Genomic DNA, 23,322 nt, shown 5'->3' on the forward strand with positions numbered 1-23,322 from the left:
TGAAGAAGTGGTGGGATAACGTCAATGACTTAGGACCTCTGCTAGGTTACAACCCAAAAGCTTCCAAGTCGTATTTGATAGTGAAGGAGGAGAAGCTCGAAGAAGCAAAGGTGCTATTCAAAGACACAGGAATCAACATCACAATTGATGGACACAAATATCTTGATGGTTTCATTGGTCAAGAGGGTGACCAACAGGAATATGTAAAGAAATTGATAGGAAAATGGCAAGCTGAGCTCCAAACACTGAGTGATATCGCAAGATCAGAACCACACCTCGCCTACTGTGCATTCGTTGGTGGGTATGTTAGCAAGTTCACCTACTACCTACGTGTGATGCCCAGAATTGAGGAATATCTGAAGCCCCTCGATGAAGTTATTGCCAAACATTTCATTCCTTCAATTGATGAAAACCATCACTAAGGAAGAATTCCAAAACTCCAGAGAACTTACAATGAAGTTCTCCCAAGACATCATCGAACAGAAACCAGTGTACGAAGTTGACAACAGGGCAGCAAAGTCTGAGATCAAGAGAAAACGGAAAGAAGGAAGAACAATCATCCTCGAAAATCTCCGCAGGGAAATGACACATCAAGTGGTGAAAGCGAACGATCTTGCTCAAGCAAAAGGTGCATCCAATTTGTTGACCACTGTACCCCTGAAATTTGAAAATTTCAACCTATCAAAAAAGGGAGTTCTTCGATGCAATTGCCGTCCGATACAGATGGAACAAGAAGCACCTACCATCGACATGTGCGTGTGGCAAGTCGTTCTCTGTCGAGCATGCACTTTCCTGCCCTAAAGGAGGGTTCATCTACCAGTGGCACAACACTTTTAGGGATACAATTGCTCAAATGTTGAATCAAGTGACACATGATGTCGCTATCGAACCAATGTTGGAGCCGATCACTGGCGAACGTTTAAACAAAGGTGCGATCACGACTGACAACGCGAGAGCTGACATCAGTGCTGGAGGCTTTTGGGTTCGTGGACAACGAGCATTTTTTGATGTAAAGGTATTCAACGCCTTTGCTCTGAGATACACAGCCCAAATTCTCAAAAGCGCTTTTGTGTCAAACGAACGGGAAAAAAAGAGAAACTACAACGAACGAATTATCAAAGTTGATCATGGATCATTCACTCCGTTAATATTTTCCATGAATGGTGGAATGGGTGTAGAGGCTGAGCACTTATTTGGAGTGTTAGCTAATCTACTAAGATAAGACTGATTCTCACGCGTCTCAAACTAAAAATTGGATTAGAAGAAAAATTTTGTTTGCTTTAACGAGATCAGTCGTAACATGTATTCGCGGTACACGAACACTTAAACCAAACCTTAGGTTTGATGAAATTGATTTGTTAAATAACAATATTTTGAAATCTTAGCTTTTCATAGATTTTAGTACTTCTCATAGTTCTGGTTTTAATTTTTTCATCGTATTTTCCATTGCTTTTGCTTATGCTTTTGGGGCTGGCATGACCCGCTAGGTTGTGCTATTTCGACAGTATTGCGATTCAGTTTACACTACATTTGTTTGTGTCGTGATCTCAATTTTTTATTCAACTTTAAATTATATTTCCTAGCTCTACGTATTTTAAGCAATTCAATATTGAACGTTTTGATTTAATATTTAATTATTATTAATGCAATGGTTTCAAATCCAGGAACAAATGAAGAAAAAAAAAGAGATTTCATTTGGTCTTGGATTTTGAAATCGTTGCATTGCAGTGTAACTTTGTAACGTCAGATTTTTTTATGACGTATTGTTTTGAAAAGTTCCCCCTCTGAGAGGAGGAGCTTGCATCAGCCAACGCCAGGGTATTCATGATATGCACCACTGGAGAGTCTTCTGAGAAGAAAATTTTCCACCCAACACGTCACTCAAACAATAGAAAAAGTGACGTATTGGGTGGAACAAAAACAGAAAAGTTGCATAATTTCGTGAATTCATTGCAGTGGTGTATATCATGAATTCTCTGGCGTCAATAAATAACGTAAATAAAGCCTGGAGTAAACGGGAACAAGGGGCTCCTGTTCATTGTAATTGTAATTATTTGGTTATTCATTAGCGATCGGTGGTGATTGTTGGCAAGGTGTGAATTGTGGAACATGCGGTGGATGGCAAGGCAGTATCAACGGTGTTTCCGTGTGCTGCGCCTATTGTGAAAAGAGTGGAATGGCTTTAAGTCCAACTTCTTGTAATTGTTTGCACAATGGTAGGTCTTGTAACCACGTGACCATTTTAATGCGAATTAAGTGAACTCTTTGACCATGTTCACACGTTACCGTTCCGTTTCACTCCGGTATGATTTTCGTTACGTTTCATTACGGATCGAGTGTGTTCATATTGGTTTCGGAAGAGCAAGAAAACGAGCAAGAAAACGAAGCAGTTCCGTTCCGATGAAAAAAGTGAAGTGAAACCGTTTCGATCTGTTTTGCTTTGTAACGTCTTCGTTTTTGACGTTTCGAATTTTGATGTTCACACTTGTTTCGGAACTGTTTCGTTTCGAAAAGGAACGTAACCGTAACGTCTGAACATGGTCTTTATGTTTACATTCCAAATAGGCTGCACGCATCCCCTCAAATATGGGTTGATCAAGGATTTATTATACACTGGATATACAAATAACAGATTTTTGTAATCTGATAACAGCTGTTCATAATTTTCTTACGTGCACGGTAAACCTCTGAAGGCACTTGAAAATTATACATCTGAGGAAAATAGTTCTCCCGCGGAAAATTCTACAACAAGAATCTTGTTGTGCGCCTGAAAGTAAAAAACTGATACGGCGCCCTATTCATAAACACAATCACGCAACTTTGTTGTTATCCCCAGTCCTTTTAGACGAACGCGGTCCTTACGATTTTGAGATTGCCCATCCCTTTAGAGCTTCAGCGTTGTGGGCAGAAAACAACCACAATCCGATCTCAGGTTAGATTTTTACCGATTTCTCGTGTACTAGCTATGTCCGCAGTAATGATATTATTGTTCACTCTCCTTCCCTCGTTAAATGATTTTTCGAAGTATTTTTATTGCATTTCTTCACGAAAATCACTCATCCAATTCCCAAAGAGACTTAAAACTTTCCTGTGAGAGTTAGATTCTTCCACTTAAGTAATTGATAATTATAAGTCGTTATGACGTTTCAAGCTGTGAGAAAGATGCAAAAGACGTGTTGTGTATAAAAAATTTAATGTTGACACCGGAAATTTTCAAACTTCAACCTCAAAAAAACCACCTTGCCACCACGTGCCTCCAAAGGATTTTCATACCACAGTGGAGCCAAGACACTCAAGTCTTATGTATGTTAATTTCAGCTCTTCTGGGGACAGTCTTGGAAAAATATTTTCAATTGAAAGTTTTGTGTCACTATAAGCAATTTTGTCTGAATTTCTTGTCTAATGATGTTTTTCTCACATTAGATTTCACAAATGTATCCGGCTTGGAATGCTAGCCTTACTTTCAAACTTTTTTTTCTGCAAATGTACAAAAAGAAAGAGCTAGAGAACTTTTTAAAATTAACAATGATAAACATTTTTAAAATTCAGACATCTTCGAGCCGCCATGACAGTTGTCCTTTACGGACAAAGCTAGAACATCAATTGTTTTCTGATACAAAGGAAATACAATGATCGCTCTCCATCGTTTTATGAGTCGTTTATCCAGTGTATAATAAATCTTTGGGTTGATATAGCAGATGCGTATTGTGTATAGAATTTCCGTCTGAGCATTACCGTCCTTGTTTGTATGAGCAATTTGATTATCTTGATTATTAAGTTTTACACAATACACGTCTTTTTTTTTTAAGAAACACACTTTTAAGAAACATGAGGCTCAGAATGCCTAAAAACTAAGAAACATCTAAGAAACATGCTGAGGCTGAGAAAATAACATTTTTTAATTCGGTTTTTTATAAGAACCTTCCAATCAAGGCTAATTATGTCAAAAAGTTTAGAAACATGTAAGAAACATTTAAGGCTCAAAAGGCCGATTTCTTAAGAAACATTGAGGCTGCTTGGTAAAACTAGTTTCTTTAAAAAAAAAAGACGTGTAGATTTTTAGATTCGTTAAATTTGCATTAAAGATTTATATGACCAGAAGTTAGTACAATCCTTAGTTAGATTTCTAAACCTTTTAAAAAAAATTGAAATTTGGTTGCTCCAAATTTGGGGTAACTCTCGCGGACGGGGATTTTGTACACGATTAGCATCCCCTATATCAAAAACATACCAGAGGGGATGCGTGCAACCTACATTCTATTTTAAGAGACCAATGTTTTGTTTTGGGATACAGAAATTACTGCATCCAAATTTATTAAAGATTATTTAGATTATTTAGATTATGGCCTCGCTTTTACAGCATTTTTAACGTACTCTGTACCAGAGTGTATCTCACGTTTACCGTTTCGTGATCCTCTACGGCAATGAATTTTTAAATTAGTCGTAGATATCGGGTCTGTGTAAAAACTATTTTTAGAACAAACTTTTTCACCCTCAAGTGCCACAAATTCCAGTTGATTTTGTTTGCAATCAAAAGAAGCACTGTCTTTATCTCAGGTGACGACAAGCCAGAAATAAGTGGTAACTCAACGATCATTGAAAACGAACAGCTGGAACTTAAATGTACATCCCTTTGGGGCAGGTCGTTTACTTCGTATAAATGGTTCCGCAATGGAATGGTTATAAATGGTGAAAATAATGAAATATATCAAACAATCAACTTCGAAAGAGGAGCTAGCAATTATTCTTGCCAGGTTTCAAATGGTATTCTGACAAAGACGTCGGATAATTTAACTGTCATAGCTTTATGTAAGTAACTAATATTCTTCTCGTGAAGGTACCTCTTACACAGCTTTTTCTAAGAATATTTTCCATAACACCCCTGAGTGCCCTTGGAAAATTCGGCCAAAATGTCTTCCTCGTGAGAAAATGGAATTTCAGCCCCCACTGGGAAATTAATTTTTATTTCATCCCGATTCGAAATTCAATGTTTATTTTTGAACACCAAAACCATCTCAACTAGATTTTTTAATCTTGGAAAATAAATTTTCTATTCCCATTGGGATTTCAATAGAAAATTTCATCCCCACTGAGAAAAAAAGTCCCATCGGGGTTGCGAAACAGGGTGTTTAATAAAAAAAATTTGCAAAAATATGTAAGATTCATGCTTTACACCCGTGCCTTGCAGCTCTGGTAAAACCACAGAGAGAATAAATTAACTTATTATTGTTATTTTGGCGCTTCATAGTCACGTGATGTTAGACTTTAAAAAAAGGGTGGCTGTCCGAAGCTATTCACAGTTTAAATTAATTACAACCCGCCAACCCGCCCACTTAAGTAGCTATTGCCTTATTGCAGTCTCTCTATTTACAACAAATCTTGTCTTATGACTGCTTTAGCGCTAAAGTATTAATACATTGCTACGTACGTTGAATTAATATGTGGTATTATTTCAAAGTAAAATGGTGCTATTGTCGATAGCATTTATAAATTCGTTGTTGGTATATATTTACATTTATGTTTACGTAATTATCTTGCACCAGTGAGAGTAAAAGACTAGAATAACGGTCCCCCAAAACGGCTAGTATCACAGACTGTACGCTTTCTAGACGACCCGCCAATGTGACAAGAAAAGTTGTTTATCTGTTTTTTTTGTCATCTCTTTTATTAGCAAAATACTGTAATGGTATATAATGGCTTGATTATATCATACTAAACGCTACTGTACTAAACTGCCATTTTACTGTAATAGTCACACGACAAGTTTTTGAAAGGTTACTAATTTCTAATTCACGTTGCTAAGAGCGGTTAATAACTACTTGTGGTTTAAATAGGGAATTTCCCAACAAAAAAGGAATTTCCCTTAATTCGAATCCCTGAGGTAATAAAAAAAGACCTATAGAGCGTTGAAAATGGGTAATCAGATCAAAACAAATCCGGAAAAGTGTTTTTAATAATGATAAAACAAGAAGCCCGTGGGGCGTGAAAGCCCATCAACTTAAAATTATGAATATGTAGGCAGAAGAAGAGACCAGCCTTGAAGAAGTTGAAAACTGACATCACCAAGGAAGTTAGACTGTTATAGAACGGTGTTGAAATTAACAAAATTGGTCATGACGGTATTCATAAATTCAGTTTCAGTAATTAGTTCTTACAAAGTAAACAAAGGAGGGTGCACAATATTTTTCTTATAAGCATATACTTTATAAGAATCAACTCAATAACTCTTGATAGATGGTGATATACCTTTCGGTAAATTCACTGAAGGTTATTCACTGAAGGTTATTTAAAAGCCATTGCAACGTCTATCAAGAGTTATTGATTTGATTCTTAATCAAATGAGGTGAAATCATATTCAAAGAGTGCTCGATAAAACCAACCAGGAGTAGAGCTTCTTTAATCAAAAATATATTTCAAACCAAAAAATTTAAAAATCCATAACTCTTCCATATCCAAATCCATAACAGAAAATGAATATGCTCATATTGTGCGCCGTCCTTTGTTTACTTTATAAGAACTAATTACCGAAAGATATATCACCGGCTATCGAGAGTTATTAATTTGATTCTTTTAAAGTAAATGCTTATAAGAAAAATGAATATGCTCATATTGTGCGCCATCCTTTGTTTACTTTGTAAGAATTAATTACCGAAAGGTATATCATCATCTATCAAGAGTTATTGAGTTGATTCTTATTAAGTAAATGCTTATAAGAAAAATAAATATGCATATTGTGCACTGTTCTTTGTTTACTTTGTTTAAGAACTAATTACCGGAAGGTATTTCACCATCTATCAAGAGTTATTGAGTTGGTTCTTACAAAGTATATGCTTATAAGAAAAATAAATATGCTCATAATGTGCGCCATCCCTTGTTTACTTTGTGAGAACTAATTACCGAAAGGTATAACACCGTCTATCAAGAGTTATGAAATTAAGGAAAAAACATGACGCCGTTATCGCAAAAACTTTTGGCGAACGGAACCACAAACCACAGGCACATCTATTTGAAAGGCCCTTTTCGCTACACTGAGCCAACAATAGAAATACAGTCAAGCTAAGAATGTTAGATCGACTCTATGAATTATATCGTAGATATCAAAATATGATAGTCACTTTGACTAGGCGTAATAAGAAAAACCACTACACCACTACTAAAAATTCTAGAAAAGTCTGGTCTTCTGTTCGTGATATAATCTCAACAAGGGCTAGCTCAGAATCACCCATTTCAATCATTACAGGTGACTCTTTGACATCAGATCCTGAGAAAGTAGCCAATTCCTTAAATGATTTTTTCACTACTATAGCTGATTCTATTCGTGAAAAAATGCCGCTTTCTTACAATCACTTCAGCAGTTTCATGAAAGATCCAAATCTGCTTTCCATCCTCTTAGCACCAACCACTTGTCAAGAAATTGCGAAGGTCATTGGCTCTTTCTCAATAAATAAAGCAAGTGGTCCTCATAGTATTCCTATAAAAATCCTTACACTTTTAAGACTTGAAATTTCTGTTCCAATATCGGCGCTAATAAACTACTCCTTTCTCAGTGGTATTTTTCCCTCTACTCTCAAAATATCTAAAGTGGTGCCTGTCTTCAAACACAAAGGTTCTCCCCTTGAAGTCTCTAATTATAGGCCAATTTCACTTTTATCTTACACTGAAAATTTTTTTGAGAAAGTGATGTATTCACGTCTCTCTGACTTTCTTGAAAACCATAATCAAATCTACTCTCGACAATTTGGTTTTCGTAAGGCTCACTCTACTGAGCATACACTCATTAATATCATCGAACGTATTCGAAACTATTTTGACAATGGTGGGTTTGCCTGTGGTGTATATTTGTCGATCTACAAAAGGCTTTCGACACAGTTGATCACGAAATCTTACTTGAAAAACTCGATCACTACGGAGTCAGAGGCATTGTTAACGACTGGTTCCGATCTTACCTCACTAACCGCTCCCAGTATGTTTCTCTTGCAGGCTCAAATTCCCTTTTAAAATCTATTAATCATGGAGTTCCTCAGGGTTCAGTCTTAGGTCCTCTGCTGTTCTTGTTTTATATAAACGATCTTCACCGCTGTATGAGAACCTCTGAAACATATCATTTTGCTGATGATACTCATTTACTAAATTTTTCAAAAACTGTATGGAGTCTTTGTGGAAGGGTTGCTGATCTCAGAGTTTTAGTCAGCTAGCTTAATGCCAGCAAAATTTCCTTGAATGCTAGCAAAACTGCGTTTAATAATAATAATAATAATAATAATAATAACGATATATTTCACAGTATCTCCAAAGTTTTACAATTGGCTCTTCACCTGGAAATTGAGTATGATAAATATATATGTAGCGTATAAAAAATATGATTTTCATTAAAAATACTGAGACCGGTTGTAACTAGAGACTAGAAGTTTGTTATTTTTTGTTCTCCTTGGAGACAGATGGACTGTATTCCATGAATTAAGCTTTGCAGGAAAATTCTATCACCAAGTAAGAGTGTGAAGTATTTGGGTGTTCACCTTGACAATCATCTAAACTGGAAAAGTTCATACTTCTTTCGTTGCTGCTAAATTAAGAAGGGCAAATGGGGCAATATCCAAACTCCGTCACTATGTTCCAATTCACATCCTTCTAAACATTTATCATGCAATTTTTGCTTCTCATGTTCGCTATGCTAGTCAACTCTGGGGACTGTGTGACAAACTATCACACATAGAATTCTTACTCTTCAAAACACTGTACTAAGACTCGTGACCTTTAGTGAGCCAAGAACTTCTGCCACAAATTTTGGACTTAACTCTTCCTCTCGTCTTTCGTCAAAACAATGGAATAAGTTACTAAAATCATCCTGACACTGATTTTCACAACCTTGATACTGATGAACTAAAATCTTTAGCTACAAAATTCTATTTAGACAAATACAAAGCTGTGCGTGTGTGTATGTTTTACGTTTTGTCTGTCTAAGTGTTTACACTGAGGGAGGAAAAAACTAATTACAACAGAGGGATGGTTGAAATTAGTTTTCTACTTGGGTGATAAACAAAGCCTCTTTCAGTTCATACAAAAATAAAAGTCAACACCAAAATAATATTCATTTTTTAAATTTTCGTTCAAGACATTGATGAGTGTGCTGCATCACCTCCGCCGTGTTCAACTGATGCTACTTGCACAAATACCCCCAGCAATTATTCATGCGTTTGCAATGCAGGCTTTACAGGGAATGGAACAACTTGTTCAGGTGTGTGTTTTGTTCATGTTTTACGTATTGTCTGTCCAAGTCTTTGCACTGAGGAAGGGAACTAATTGTGACAGAGGGATAGTTTACAGTAGTTTTCTACTTGGGTGATAATGAAAGTCTCTTTCAGTTCATACAAAAATAAAAGTCAACACCAAAATATTGTTCATTTTTTTAATTTTCGTTCAAGACATTGATGAGTGTGCTGTATCACCTTCGCCTTGTTCAACTGATGCTACTTGCACAAATACTCCTGGCAATTATGCATGCGTTTGCAATACAGGCTTTTCAGGGAACGGAACAACTTGTATAGGTGTGTGTTCTGTCTTTATTTTGTCTGTTTAAGTGTTTACACAAAGGAAAGGACACTAATTGTGACTGAGTGATAGTTTACAGTAGTTTTGTAATTGGATAACAATCAAAGCTGTTTTTCAGTTCGTATATTTATAAAAAACTACACAAAAATGTCATTTACTTTTGTAATTTTCACTTAAGACATTGATGAGTGTGACGTAACAAATTCGCCTTGTTCAACTGATGCCACTTGCACAAATACTCCTGGCACTTATTCATGCGTTTGCAATGCAGGCTTTACAGGGAATGGAACAACTTGCACAGGTGTGTGTTTTATTCATGTTTTACGTTTTGTCTGTCTAAGTCTTTGCACTGAAGGGAACTAATTGTGACAGAGGGATAGTTTATAGTAGTTTTCTACTTGGGTGATAATCAAAGCCTCTTTCAGTTCATACAAAAATAAAAGTCAACAACAAAATATTCTTCATTTTTGTAATTTTCGCTCAAGACATTGATGAGTGTGCTGTATCACCTTCGCCGTGTTCAACTGATGCTACTTGCACAAATACTCCTGGCACTTATTCATGCGTTTGCAATGCAGGCTTTACAGGGAATGGAACAACTTGCACAGGTGTTTGTTCATGTTTTACGTATTGTCTGTCTAAGTGTTTGCACTGAGGAAGGAGACTAATTGTGATGGAGGGATAGTTTATAGTAGTTTTCTACTTGGGTGACAATCAAAGCCTCTTTCAGTTCATACAAAAATAAAAGTCAACAACAAAATATTATTCATTTTTTCAATTTTCGTTCAAGACATTGATGAGTGTGCTGCATCACCTCCGCCGTGTTCGACTGATGCTACTTGCACAAATACCCCCAGCAATTATTCATGCGTTTGCAATGCAGGCTTTACAGGGAATGGAACAATTTGCACAGGTGTGTGTTTTATTCATGTTTTACGTTTTGTCTGTCTAAGTCTTTGCACTGAAGGGAACTAATTGTGACAGAGGGATAGTTTACAGTAGTTTTCTACTTGGGTGATAATCAAAGCCTCTTTCAGTTCATACAAAAATAAAAGTCAACAACAAAATATTCTTCATTTTTGTAATTTTCGCTCAAGACATTGATGAGTGTGCTGTATCACCTTCGCCGTGTTCAACTGATGCTACTTGCACAAATACTCCTGGCACTTATTCATGCGTTTGCAATGCAGGCTTTACAGGGAATGGAACAACTTGCACAGGTGTTTGTTCATGTTTTACGTATTGTCTGTCTAAGTGTTTGCACTGAGGAAGGAGACTAATTGTGATGGAGGGATAGTTTATAGTAGTTTTCTACTTGGGTGACAATCAAAGCCTCTTTCAGTTCATACAAAAATAAAAGTCAACAACAAAATATTATTCATTTTTTCAATTTTCGTTCAAGACATTGATGAGTGTGCTGCATCACCTTCGCCTTGTTCAACTGATGCTACTTGCACAAATACTCCTGGCAATTATTCATGCGTTTGCAATACAGGTTTTTCAGGGAATGGAACAACTTGTATAGGTGTGTGTTCTGTCTTTATTTTGTCTGTTTAAGTTTTTACATGAAGAAAAGAAGGAGACTGATTGTGACGGAGTGGTAGTTTACAGTAGTTTTCCAAATGGATAACAATCAAAGCTGTTTTTAATAAAAAACAACACAACAATGTCATTTATTTTTGTAATTTTCACTTAAGACATTGATGAGTGTGATGTAACAAATTCGCCTTGTTCAACTGATGCCACTTGCACAAATACTCCTGGTACTTATTCATGCGTTTGCAATGCAGGCTTTACAGGGAATGGAACAACTTGCACAGGTGTGCGTTTTGTTCATGTTTTACGTTTTGTCTGCCTAAGTCTTTGCACTGAAGGGGACTAATTGTGACAGAGGAATAGTTTACAGTAGTTTTCTACTTGGGTGATAATCAAAGCCTCTTTCAGTTCGTACAAAAATAAAAGTCAACAACAAAATATTATTCATTTTTTTAATTTTCGTTCAAGACATTGATGAGTGTGCTGTATCACCTTCGCCGTGTTCAACTGATGCTACTTGCACAAATACTCCTGGCACTTATTCATGCGTTTGCAATGCAGGCTTTACAGGGAATGGAACAACTTGCACAGGTGTGTGTTTTGTTCATGTTTTACGTATTGTCTGTCTAAGTGTTTGCACTGAGGAAGGAGACTAATTGTGATGGAGGGATAGTTTATAGTAGTTTTCTACTTGGGTGACAATCAAAGCCTCTTTCAGTTCATACAAAAATAAAAGTCAACAACAAAATATTATTTATTTTTGTAATTTTCGTTCAAGACATTGATGAGTGTGCTGCATCACCTTCGCCGTGTTCAACTGATGCCACTTGCACAAATACTCCTGGCAATTATTCATGCGTTTGCAATGCAGGCTTTACAGGGAATGGAACAACTTGCACAGGTGTGTGTTTTGTTCATGTTTTACGTATTGTCTGTCTAAGTGTTTGCACTGAGGAAGGAGACTAATTATGATGGAGGGATAGTTTACAGTAGTTTTCTACTTGGGTGATAATAAAAGCCTCTTTCAGTTCATACAAAAATAAAAGTCAACAATAAAATATTATTTATTTTTGTAATTTTCGTTCAAGACATTGATGAGTGTGCTGCATCACCTTCGCCGTGTTCAACTGATGCTACTTGCACAAATACTCCTGGCACTTTTTCATGCTTTTGCAAGACTGGTTTCAATGGAGATGGGATAACCTGTACAGGTGCTCTTCTAAACTATTTTAAACAAACTATAGTCCTTGACTAAATTGTGCCCATTGGTTGGAAAGTCATTCCCCCTTGATATTAACGTTGATGTGTTGACTTTTTCTTTCCAATGGCAGCTTCGATACGGCAATATTGACCTTACGGGGATGGGAATCTCTGCCACAATGTTTAGTCCGGGATTAAGGTCAATATTACTTAAAGATGCATACTCTAAAGTTTTAACGACTTTTATGCGCTCCAAAAAGGATACATTTTGATCTTTATAATATATCTTGATACATCTTCTTATGCAAAACATTTGACACATTTTTTGTGCCTGTTTTTCAACAGATATTGACGAGTGCTCTGTAATAACATCACCTTGTCATGCTAATGCAGCATGTACCAATACACTTGGTGCTTTTACTTGTGTTTGTGACGATGGTTTCTATGGTGATGGCCAACAATGCAGTGGTAAGTGAAAACTGAAAATTGAACCTTAACCGAAGGTGCTTTTAACTCCGGGAGGGGGGATAAATAAATATATCTTTCATAAAGAATTCTCCGAAAATATTTTATTCTGACAATTTATATATTTTCTTCTTTCAAAAAGGTATATTACCGAACCCTCCACATTTAACCAGCAATTCATATACCGTTATCATTGGTAACAATACTCAACTCGGTGAATTTGTAGAAGAAATCAAAGCAATTTCACTGGATGAGAGTGGAACAGTCGTTCAAACATCTGGTGTCATTGAAACTGGTAAGAATCAGTATTGAAAATTTTCCGTCTCAGTGAATATATAAAGAGGCTTTTACGCTTCAAATTTTTGCATAGTTCACCAAAATTTTAAGAACATGTGCTAATTTGCAATTTTCCGTCTCAGGCGATAAGCTTTTACCACTATTAAATTTCTAGCAAAGATTCATCCTTTCTCTGTAACATCGCCAAGTTTCTATCTAGTAGTAGTCGTAGTAGCAATCTACCTTTTTCTCGGATTTGCGAGCAAAGTGTTATTTGATAAACGTAAGCTCTCTTTAAAGAGACAAGTATTTGTGAAATTCGGAAATAAATTTTATGCAGCGGGATACAAAATCATAGCAAATATGACAAACGAGTTTTTTGACGAATGGTCCCCTGGATATCCACAAAAATGGCTTTATTTTTTGACCTGCTAGATATCCAGCCCTTTTTACGTTTACATCCTCAACACCCTCATCGCATGCAGTCTTTTTCTGGAATAATGTTCTACTCCAGAAAAAAAATAATGTTCAAAATATGTATCACATTTCACCTTGCTGAGCCATAATCTCTTTCAAAATATATTGAGAATTTTGGTTATTTCCTCGCTTTTAAAAATTTGAAGACTGGGCGAGAAACTCGCTTTTAGGTTATTTAATTTAAATGTAGGCGAAAAGTTCCATTTGGGAGGGTTTATAGACTTGCATGCGATATCTTGAGCCTTATTGGACCAATCTTGAACGTTTTGATCCTCAGAACACTCGAGTTAAAACTCTAAACCTTAGTAAGAGCACCTTTGCAAAATCCTTTTTGGCTATAAGACTTCGTGGGAATTTCCCTTTTTTCTCAAATATTACGAAGTTGATTGTAGCTCATCTTATAATTCATATTATCAAGAAACACCCTTTGTAAACATTAAACATATTACAAATACCTTAGTTAAAAATACTATTTTATTATGGAACAGAGAGATTTGTATCGAAAATCTTCTTTTCTTTATTTGTAGACGATTGCAATTCGGCTTTCACGTTATTCCTACCAACTCACTCCAAATCAAGTTTTTACATCAAACTTGTCAAGAATGCCACAGATGTAATGGATACTTGTTCCATCAAACTTCGATTCTCAACTCCAACTGGTGCTTTTGTTTTTGCTGATGTCTTCTTTGTTCGCAGACCATACGATCGACCGAAATTCGATCTTGATTCGTACGCAACGTACGTCAGCGAATCTGCCAGAGCTGGAGACAGTATTCTACAAGTTAACATCATCAACCGAAACGCAACTCAAAGAGAAGAAATCTTTTACAGTTTGATAGCTACCGACCACAACTTTGGATTCTTCAATATCACCGATTCTGGATCGATCTCATTGCTGAAATCTCTGGACTATGAACAATACACTGAATTTATATTCTCAATTGTAGCTTATGATAAGATAGGTGATATCTCATCTGAAAACACTCCAGTTCGTATATTGGTTGCGAATGAAAATGACCATAACCCGGTGATTGATAACTCTACCTACTTTGTCACAATTTCAGAATCGATCGGCGTCAATACTGAGATTCTCCGAGTCTCAGCTTCAGACGGAGATGCTCTTGGCGAAGGAAACAAAGACCACCAATCAACAACATTCGGTATTGTTTTCCGTAACGATAGCAACAAGTTTACAATGACTCAAGATGGTATCCTCACAGTGAACACAGCTTTAAATTACGAAGCAGCCACAAGCTACAAGCTTTCCTTCCTCGCCTACAACCTTGATGGAACTCAGTCCTCGTTAGCTGACATATACATTACAATCCTAAACGCAAATGAGCATGCTCCTGTATTCACACAAGCCAACTATCATTGGTATATTAATGAGAATAATCATCCAGCATCTTTCAACGATATCAGTGCCACAGACATCGACGGAGGTGTTGATGAAGGAATGTCTAACATAGGTTACAGTCTCTTAACATCAACACCAGTACTCACTATCAATCCTACATCAGGATTAATTACACTACAACAACCTTTAAATTATGAATCCATCTCACAGTATTTATTCACTGTACAAGCATCTGATGGTATATTCACCAGTACGGCCAACCTACATATTCATGTTTTGAATTTAAATGACAACGATCCAGTCTTTGGAGATGACGATAAAGAAATAGAGGTTAGATCAAAGATATATTGGGCTTTTCCAGAAAAAATTGGAATATGGGGGGTGGAGGATATAACATTTTTTGAAATTTACCCCCCCGAACATCGTGACTTTTGACCCCCGGACAGCAGGTCTAACCGCACGGACAAGCATTAGCTGACCGCCCTAGACATTAAAAATTACCCTCAAACAGAGTAAAATTACCACCAAAGAGAGCAACTTAACCCCCAGAGAAGGCAAATTTTGAAGATTTTTCACTATCCCCCCCCCCGAAACATATCCTCCACCCGCCCTGCCCCCTTGTACGAACATTTTATGGAAGAGCCCATTATATAAAATACTAGATGGGGCTACTGTGGTCTAATCTAGCGTTTTTTATATCTATGGGTAGGACAATGTAAAAGCGCTTCTTTTAAATATCCTTAGTTTCTCTGGTGTGTACTACTTTTGAGGGAGCTACGACTACGGATTACGAATGAAGTTTTCGATCCAAAAATATTGAATTGTTTGAGTAAAGATCTCACTTCTGTTTTCTTTTTGAGTCTCAACTATTCCACCTTTCCCCTGAATTATATCAAGGTTATTTTATCTTCAATTTCTTCTTCAAAGTATCCAGCTGTCATTTCATTTTTCTTCTTTTTAGCTACAAGAAAGTCAAGCTATCGGATCCATCGTTGCTTTGTTCGAAGTCTCAGATGCTGACAATGATACGCTGACTTTCAACCTCTCACCACCACAGACACAATTCTCAATCACTTACCAAAATGATTTTGCTACCATTACTTTAATCCAACCTTTAGATTACGAAAGGAAGAGCTTCTATGATTTCAATATCACAGCAAGTGATGGAGGACTGAGAAAGGCTGTGGTGAATCTAAAGATAAATATCACTAATATTGATGAGAATCAAGTTGTGTTCTCCAAAAGTATCTACGAGTTTGAAATATCGGAAGCCAGTGATCTTGATTTCGCATTTGGCCTACTTCAGGTCATTGATGCAGACTTGAACCCAAGCGTAACTTTCACCTCGACTTCGAGTCTTTTCAAGGCAGAAAAATCAGGGCCTCTCACTGCAATCCTTGTTGTTCAGAATGAGCTCGATCGGGAGACTCAAGCTTCGCATTCTATCGATGTCACCGCTCAAGAAGGAGGTGTGACCGCGCGAACACGAGTGATTGTCCATTTAACAGATGTGAATGATGTTGCGCCACAATTTCAACAACAAGACCTTAATTTCTATTACTTATCATTTCCAGAAAGTCTCAGTCCGAGGACTATAATGTTTAATCCGTCCTCCTTCAACCAGATTATCGACCCGGATAAATTTGGAAACCCGTTTTTCGAGTTCGAACCCCCACAAAATGATTTCGAATTGGACAATAGAACAGGTCGTATCTCAATCAAAGACATAGATCGGGAACGAAAGGATTTCTACACATTTGAACTTGTGTATAGTGATGGTATTTTTACTGCTCGACAAGAATTTAATTTCACAATTACAGACGTGAACGATGAAAAACCAATCTTCAAAAACTTTCAATCAGCTATTTCTCTTTTTGAAAACATAACAACACCTTCTGAAATCATTCAATTTGAAGCCACCGATGCAGATATACCAAGTAACGGAATCATCCGATTCAAAATGACCGGGATAGAAGAAGAATTGACCTATTTTGGCTTAGATAGCATCACAGGAAAATTGACTCTCCAAAAACCTCTCGATTTTGAAGAACGAAAGTTGTTCACTTTATTCATCTCGGCATTCAATGTGGACGAAAACGGCCTCATGGTGCCAAACACTGAAAACGAAGCGAAAAAGTTTGAAGTCGACGTTTTGGATGTAAATGATGTTCTTCCAGCCTTCACCAAATCGGAATATTGGATTCAAATTCGGGATTCTTCGCCGATCGGAATGCAAATTCTTACACTTTCAGCAACTGATTTAGATGGGCCAGAAGAGTTTTTTTATTCGATTCTCCATGGTAACGATGATGAACTGTATCAAATCAATCCCTCAACCGGTGTTCTGGAGATTACAAAGAGCTTAAAAGATGCTGACAATGCAACTTTGAATGTCTCTGTCACTAACAATGGAGGTTCACACGAAGATACATGCTTGGTGCATCTGGCAATCACCAAAGATGCAGCATCTATTTTTACACAAGCACAATACAGCGTTTCGATCCAGGAAGGTGTTCAACCACAATTCTTGGTTAATCTCAATATCTCTATTACAGATCCAGCAATCGAAATCTCTTTTGAAAATCCAACTCATAATGACTTATTCGAAATCAACCAAGAGACCGGAGATGTTTCCACCAAGGTACAATTGAATTATGAGGATTCTCCTGAATACAATCTTGTCATCAAAGCTACAGATGGACAGTTCATATCCACTGTAATTGTCACTGTCTCTGTCATTAATATCGACGATGAGGGACCAACGATTACTTCAGAATTGACCGGAACATTCTCAGTACAAGAAAATGCACCGATGGGAACCATTGTTGGATACATTGAAGCTAATGATCCAGATTCACCAAATCTTATATTTACAATATCAACAACACCTCCACCATTAGCTGCTCGCCGTAAACGAGCTGCCACTGCACTTCCTTTTGAGATGTTATCATCAAATGGTACAGGCTTTTTGGTGGTGACTTCAACTCTAGATGCATCAACTCAAAGTGTGTATCAAATATATATAACGGTTGCCGATAGTGCTGGCAACCTATTTCCAGAACCTCTTCATCGATCAATCGTTATTCAGGACATCAATGATAACGCACCTCAATTCAACCAGACTGAATATCGATTTAGTGTATCTGAAGACACAGCGATAGGAACCACTATTGGACAACTATTTGCCAGTGATATCGATATCAATGCCACATTGACTTACAATGCACCTGGTGATCAACAAAAGTTTCGCGTCAATAACCAAAGTGAAATCGTGGTACAATCTGAACTCGATTTCGAGACAAGGAGAACTGTTCGATTTGTTGTTCTTGTCAGTGATGGCACTCTTATTGGTATCACAAACGTCATTGTGGATATTCTACCAGTATTTGAGCACAAACCGATATTCGAAGGTCCTTTTGTGTATGATTTCAAGGAAAATACACCCGTCGGTAAGATATTCCAAGTGGAAGCAAGAAGTGCAGATCAATGTCTTGATCCATGTACGATGACCTTCGAAATCACCAATGAGACTGTTTTAACCAGAGATGGCACTACCGTAAATGTTACCGATTTCCTTCAAATCGAAGCTTCAGATGGAACAGTATCCTTGCTGAGGTCTCTAGATTCAGTGTATTCTGAAATTCAAGTTGTGGTCAAAGCATCTTGGGGACTTACATGGAACTCAACTACAATCACAATCTACATTCAAGACATCAACAATAATCCACCAGAGTTCATTGGAGAACCGTATTCTGCCATAATTGCCGAAGACAGTGCTCTTGGTACAACTGTCATATCTGTTTCAACCAAAGATGGAGATTTCGGAGATAACGCTGAGGCTGAGTACCGTTTGATTCAAAACAATCTCTCAGAGCTTGACTATCAAATAAGAGTTCCTTTCTACATTCATCCAACGTCAGGTCTCATTACCAAAAGCTCACCCCATTTAATGGATTTTGAACAAGTGCAAAACTATACGTTAGTCGTTGAAGCCAGAGATAAGGGTAGACCTTCCCTAGCCTCTTATGCTTTAGTTGATGTGCAAATCATAGATGTGAACGATAACCGACCTGTCATCTCGCCTACCTTCTATCAAGTTGTTGTTCATGAAGATGCACCTATTGGTCATCAAGTTGTTCAAATACAAGCTGAAGATAAGGATAGTGGAATACTTGGTGATTTAGTGTATTCGTTAACCACTGAAGATTCAAGATTTACGATCTCATCTACTACAGGGATGATAACCGTTAATGCGTCGTTAGCATCTGATGTCGAACAAATCATTACTTTGAGCGTATCTGTATCTGATAAAGGTGGCCTGTCTTCTTTAACAGAGGCGATGGTTAATATCACTATTTTACAGACGGTTCGTTCAGCACCGAGGTTTAGCCAAAGTGTTTACACTTTCGATTATGCGGAAGGTACTAATCTATTTCTCATCCAATTCATTTGGCCAGCATTAGAGGTCACCGACTCTGATTCCGATCGGATTACTTTGAAAGTGATATCGGATTACGGGGATTTATTCGGGATTGATCAAACGACGCGAAAAATCACATTAAACCAAATACTTGATTTTGAAACACAAAGACATTATTCCTTTATGGTAGAGGCTAGTGATGATTCGACACCTCCATATACAGACGCTTGCCAAGTTATTGTCAATGTTCTAGACAGGGTTGATGAAATTCCAGTCTTCACCACGCCGACAAACTTTGTGGTTAACATCTCAGAAACGACACCAGTTGGGCATACAATCGCTTTCCTTCACGTAGATGATCAAGACACGGCCTCGCAATTAGATGGTGGGATGCAATTTCAATTACTAGGAGATACAGATCCTTACGAGTTAAAAGTGAATAAACTAAACGCGTACATTTTATTGAAGACACCTTTACATTGTGCTCAACAGCAGATGGTATTACAAGTTGAAGCAAGAGATGCTCAGAATTTCAAAACAAATCCAAACACGTTCATAACAGTCAATGTGATGGATTCAAATGATAATTGTCCAATGTTTATTGCTCCTTTATACAAAGCAACACTTACAGAAGATTCTCTGTATCCTAATTTATTTCCAGTCAAAGCTAATGATCTTGATTGTGACCAGAACAAGAAAACAATCGAATACAGTTTGGCACATCCGTCGGAGCATGTAGAACTTCATCCAACAACGGGTATGCTATCTATTGTGACACCATTTGATTACGAAAACACAACGCGTGTCGAGTTCACTGCCATAGCAACCGATATAAACAAACAGTCATGTCAAGGCTTCACGAAAATTGTGTTCGATATCCTTAATATAAATGACCACGATCCAGTCTTTGTGTCAACCAATAGATTCAGTTTCTTTGAAGACACACCAGTTGGGACACAAGTCTTTAAAGTTGAAGTTGAAGACAAAGATGCTGGACAGAATTCAATGCAGTTCTCAATCAGACCAAACTCTGTTTACTGGGACCACTTCCAAATCACTTCAGACGGGTCTATTTTCCTAATGAAACAGCTAGACTACGAAAATCTAATGGCTGGTTCAAAATACAATATCTCGATTCAAGTTATTGATACCGATTTGTCACCAATGAAAGTAGTTTTCCAAACCATAGAATTTTCAATTCTGGATGTCAATGATCACAAACCTGTTTTCACCAGTGAAGACCACTTATTCGAAATCAATGAAGAGTTTAGTGAAAATGTTTTTATTGGTTGTGTTAAAGCTATAGACGCAGATGGCACCTCCCCAAATAACAACATCAGTTACAGCATCTTCGACACTGTTTTTTCCGATAGCTTTACCATAGACTCCAATGGTTGTATTCATACAACGAACCTTACCATCGATGTTGACAATCTACTTCATAAAAGCCAAAGATTCATCAAACTCCCTCTATACGTCACAGCTCAAGATCATGGTATACCACTATTAGAATCAAGTACCACGTTAACAATCGATGTCTTAAACATTAACGACAATGCACCAGTATTTCACCAACCAAAAGTTAATATCAGTATCCTGGAGATTTTACCGATCGGTAGTGAAATTACCAAACTTCAAGCTTCCGATGTTGACATGAACGATTTAACCTATCACCTACTCAACATAACTGATGATGCGTCAAGTGAAAACACTTTCTCTATCGATTCTCGCTCAGGAATTATCGCGCTGGAGAGAGAATTAGATTTTAATCACCAACATAATTACACGTTATTTGTCAATGTAACGGATGGAAAATATCATTCTCAATGTCGTATTTTCATTACAATCATCAATGTTGATAACCATCAACCTAAATTCCATATTGCCAATTATGAAATCACAATCTCAGAGCAAACACCTGTTGGACCTTCTGTATTATTGACAGTGACAGCTTCAGATTTGGACGGTGGCAAAATTGAATACTCTCTTGAAGATTCAGATTTCTTTGATATAAACCCAAACACTGGTGATATCACTCTAAAACAATCTTTAGACTATGAGACCCAAAAACTACACGTTCTAAAAGCAATTGCAATCAATAAAGTTGGTGACAATCAATTCACCGGAACTGCCAACGTTTTCGTCAACATCGTAGATGCGAATGATCATCGACCTGTTTTTAACGAGACTGAAAAATCTGTCTATCTGAAGGAGAATCTACCAATCGGATCCTTCGTTGAATCTGTTTCAGCAACAGACGCTGATTCTGGTTTTAACAGTAAAATTAAGTATGAAATTTTGGAGGCTTTGACTGTGCTTAGGGATAATATAATTGCATCATTTCCATCAAGTCCGTTCACAATTGACGAGCAAAGTGGAAACATTTATCTGCAAGCACCATTAGACGCTGAGATAGTGATACGATATGTATTAACCATCTCAGCAAAGGACCAGGGTGACCCAGTGTTGATCTCCACCAATAATGCGATCATAACAGTCCACTTAAATGACACCAACGATCACTGCCCAGTCTTCCAACAACCATCATATCAAACAACCATTAATGAAACATTCGCTCCAGGAAAATCTATTCTCAAAGTGAGTGCGGAAGATTCAGACATCAGCTCAACGATTTATTACTATATATTTGGTACTCCATACTTCATCACTGACCAGTTTGGTGAAATCAGTCTCAATAAAACATTACCGGACTACAAAGATTACCCGAGACATGATTTCTACGTAGAGGCTTCAGACCAATCAGCTAGACCATGCAGAAGTAGAGTTCCTATACGAATTGACATTCTAAATGTCAATACTCACCAACCTACCATCAAGACCACCACAACAACATACAGAGTGCCTGAAAATACCGCCGTTCTTGAACGAATATTCGAATTTCAAGCTGAAGATCTGGATGGTGACACTTTGGTGTACAGTTTAGAATCTGTGGACGAGAATCCAGTACCTTTTGATGTCATTCATACCAAAGGAACTGTGTTTTTGACCGAAGCTTTAGATTATGAAAAGCAGAACCGATACGTATTCAGAATCAATGTTAAGGATGGTTTGTTTACAACATCGAAAGAATTTACCGTTCTGGTGATCAATGTGAATGATAACGAACCAACATTCAATCGTGTTAATTACATCTTTTCTGTGGTCGAAGAATCACCAGCAGGCACCAACGTTGGTTGTGTCCAAGGTACAGATGTCGAAGACCAAAGCAACCTTAGGTACGACCTCACCTACATTCGTGGAAGCAGCTCTGCAGAGGTGTTCAGTATCAACCAAACAACAGGTTGTATCCAGACTACGTCTTCTTTGGACATGGAGCAGTATCATACACACTGGCTTCGTGCCAACGTCTACGATACAGGTGTACCAGCTTTGACTGATGTAGCCACTGTCGAGATCCAAGTCACAGATATAAACGACAACCCTCCGAATGTAGTCTGGCTACCTACTAACCTCTACCTCTCAGAAGATACACATGTACCCACAACTCTTTTCCCAATTCAAGTCACAGATAAGGATTCTGGCGATAACGCAAGAGTATTGGTCCAATGGAAAGCTGGTAGCTCAACATCATCGTTCTATCTCGATTCTTCTTCACCGATATCCAATGGACGTTTTGATGGTCAGTTTATGCTGGTCAAAAAATTGAACTATGAAGAGGTAACTTATTGTTTTTTAACGTTTTTCGTACACGATTCTTTTCATGATAAAAGATTTATTAAGCGTAATTTAGGCCAAATTCTAAGTTGAATAAAAGGAAGTAGAATCAAAAAATAATGTCCTAAAGTTTTGATAATGGTTTATAATTATTTTCCTCACATATTTTGGATTTTTGAAAAAATGTGTGGCAAAAAATGGAATTTAACTATTGAATATGAAATTTAATATAATTGTAACATAAATGCATCTGCAGGCCCTTTTTGCCAACCGTGACATTTTTTTCTAAAATCCAAAATATGTGAGAAAATGATTATAAACCATTATCAAACTTCGGGGAATCGTTTTAAGGGGAAGTACAGATATT

The 23,322-nt window shown here is 37.2% G+C and overlaps 1 protein-coding gene across 1 annotated transcript in view; it reads left to right on the plus strand.

Annotated features, from left to right (window-relative positions):
- The first annotated feature begins 853 nt into the window (after positions 1–853).
- LOC136799686 (uncharacterized) overlaps positions 854–23,322 on the plus strand; it is a 43,690-nt gene continuing 21,221 nt past the window's right edge. Inside the window, exons 1-15 of the mRNA XM_067056400.1 lie at positions 854–929; positions 2,070–2,216; positions 9,113–9,235; positions 9,423–9,545; positions 9,728–9,850; positions 10,340–10,462; positions 10,647–10,769; positions 11,247–11,369; positions 11,554–11,676; positions 11,864–11,986; positions 12,174–12,296; positions 12,631–12,753; positions 12,893–13,045; positions 14,031–15,190; positions 15,822–22,958. Coding sequence (XP_066912501.1) covers positions 854–929; positions 2,070–2,216; positions 9,113–9,235; positions 9,423–9,545; positions 9,728–9,850; positions 10,340–10,462; positions 10,647–10,769; positions 11,247–11,369; positions 11,554–11,676; positions 11,864–11,986; positions 12,174–12,296; positions 12,631–12,753; positions 12,893–13,045; positions 14,031–15,190; positions 15,822–22,958 — 9,903 coding nt within the window. The remainder of the gene's footprint in view (positions 930–2,069; positions 2,217–9,112; positions 9,236–9,422; positions 9,546–9,727; positions 9,851–10,339; positions 10,463–10,646; positions 10,770–11,246; positions 11,370–11,553; positions 11,677–11,863; positions 11,987–12,173; positions 12,297–12,630; positions 12,754–12,892; positions 13,046–14,030; positions 15,191–15,821; positions 22,959–23,322) is intronic.

This window comes from Clytia hemisphaerica, unplaced genomic scaffold (genome assembly GCF_902728285.1).
Source record: "Clytia hemisphaerica strain Z4C2 unplaced genomic scaffold, Clytia hemisphaerica genome assembly, whole genome shotgun sequence".
Taxonomy (NCBI): Eukaryota; Metazoa; Cnidaria; class Hydrozoa; order Leptothecata; family Clytiidae; genus Clytia; species Clytia hemisphaerica.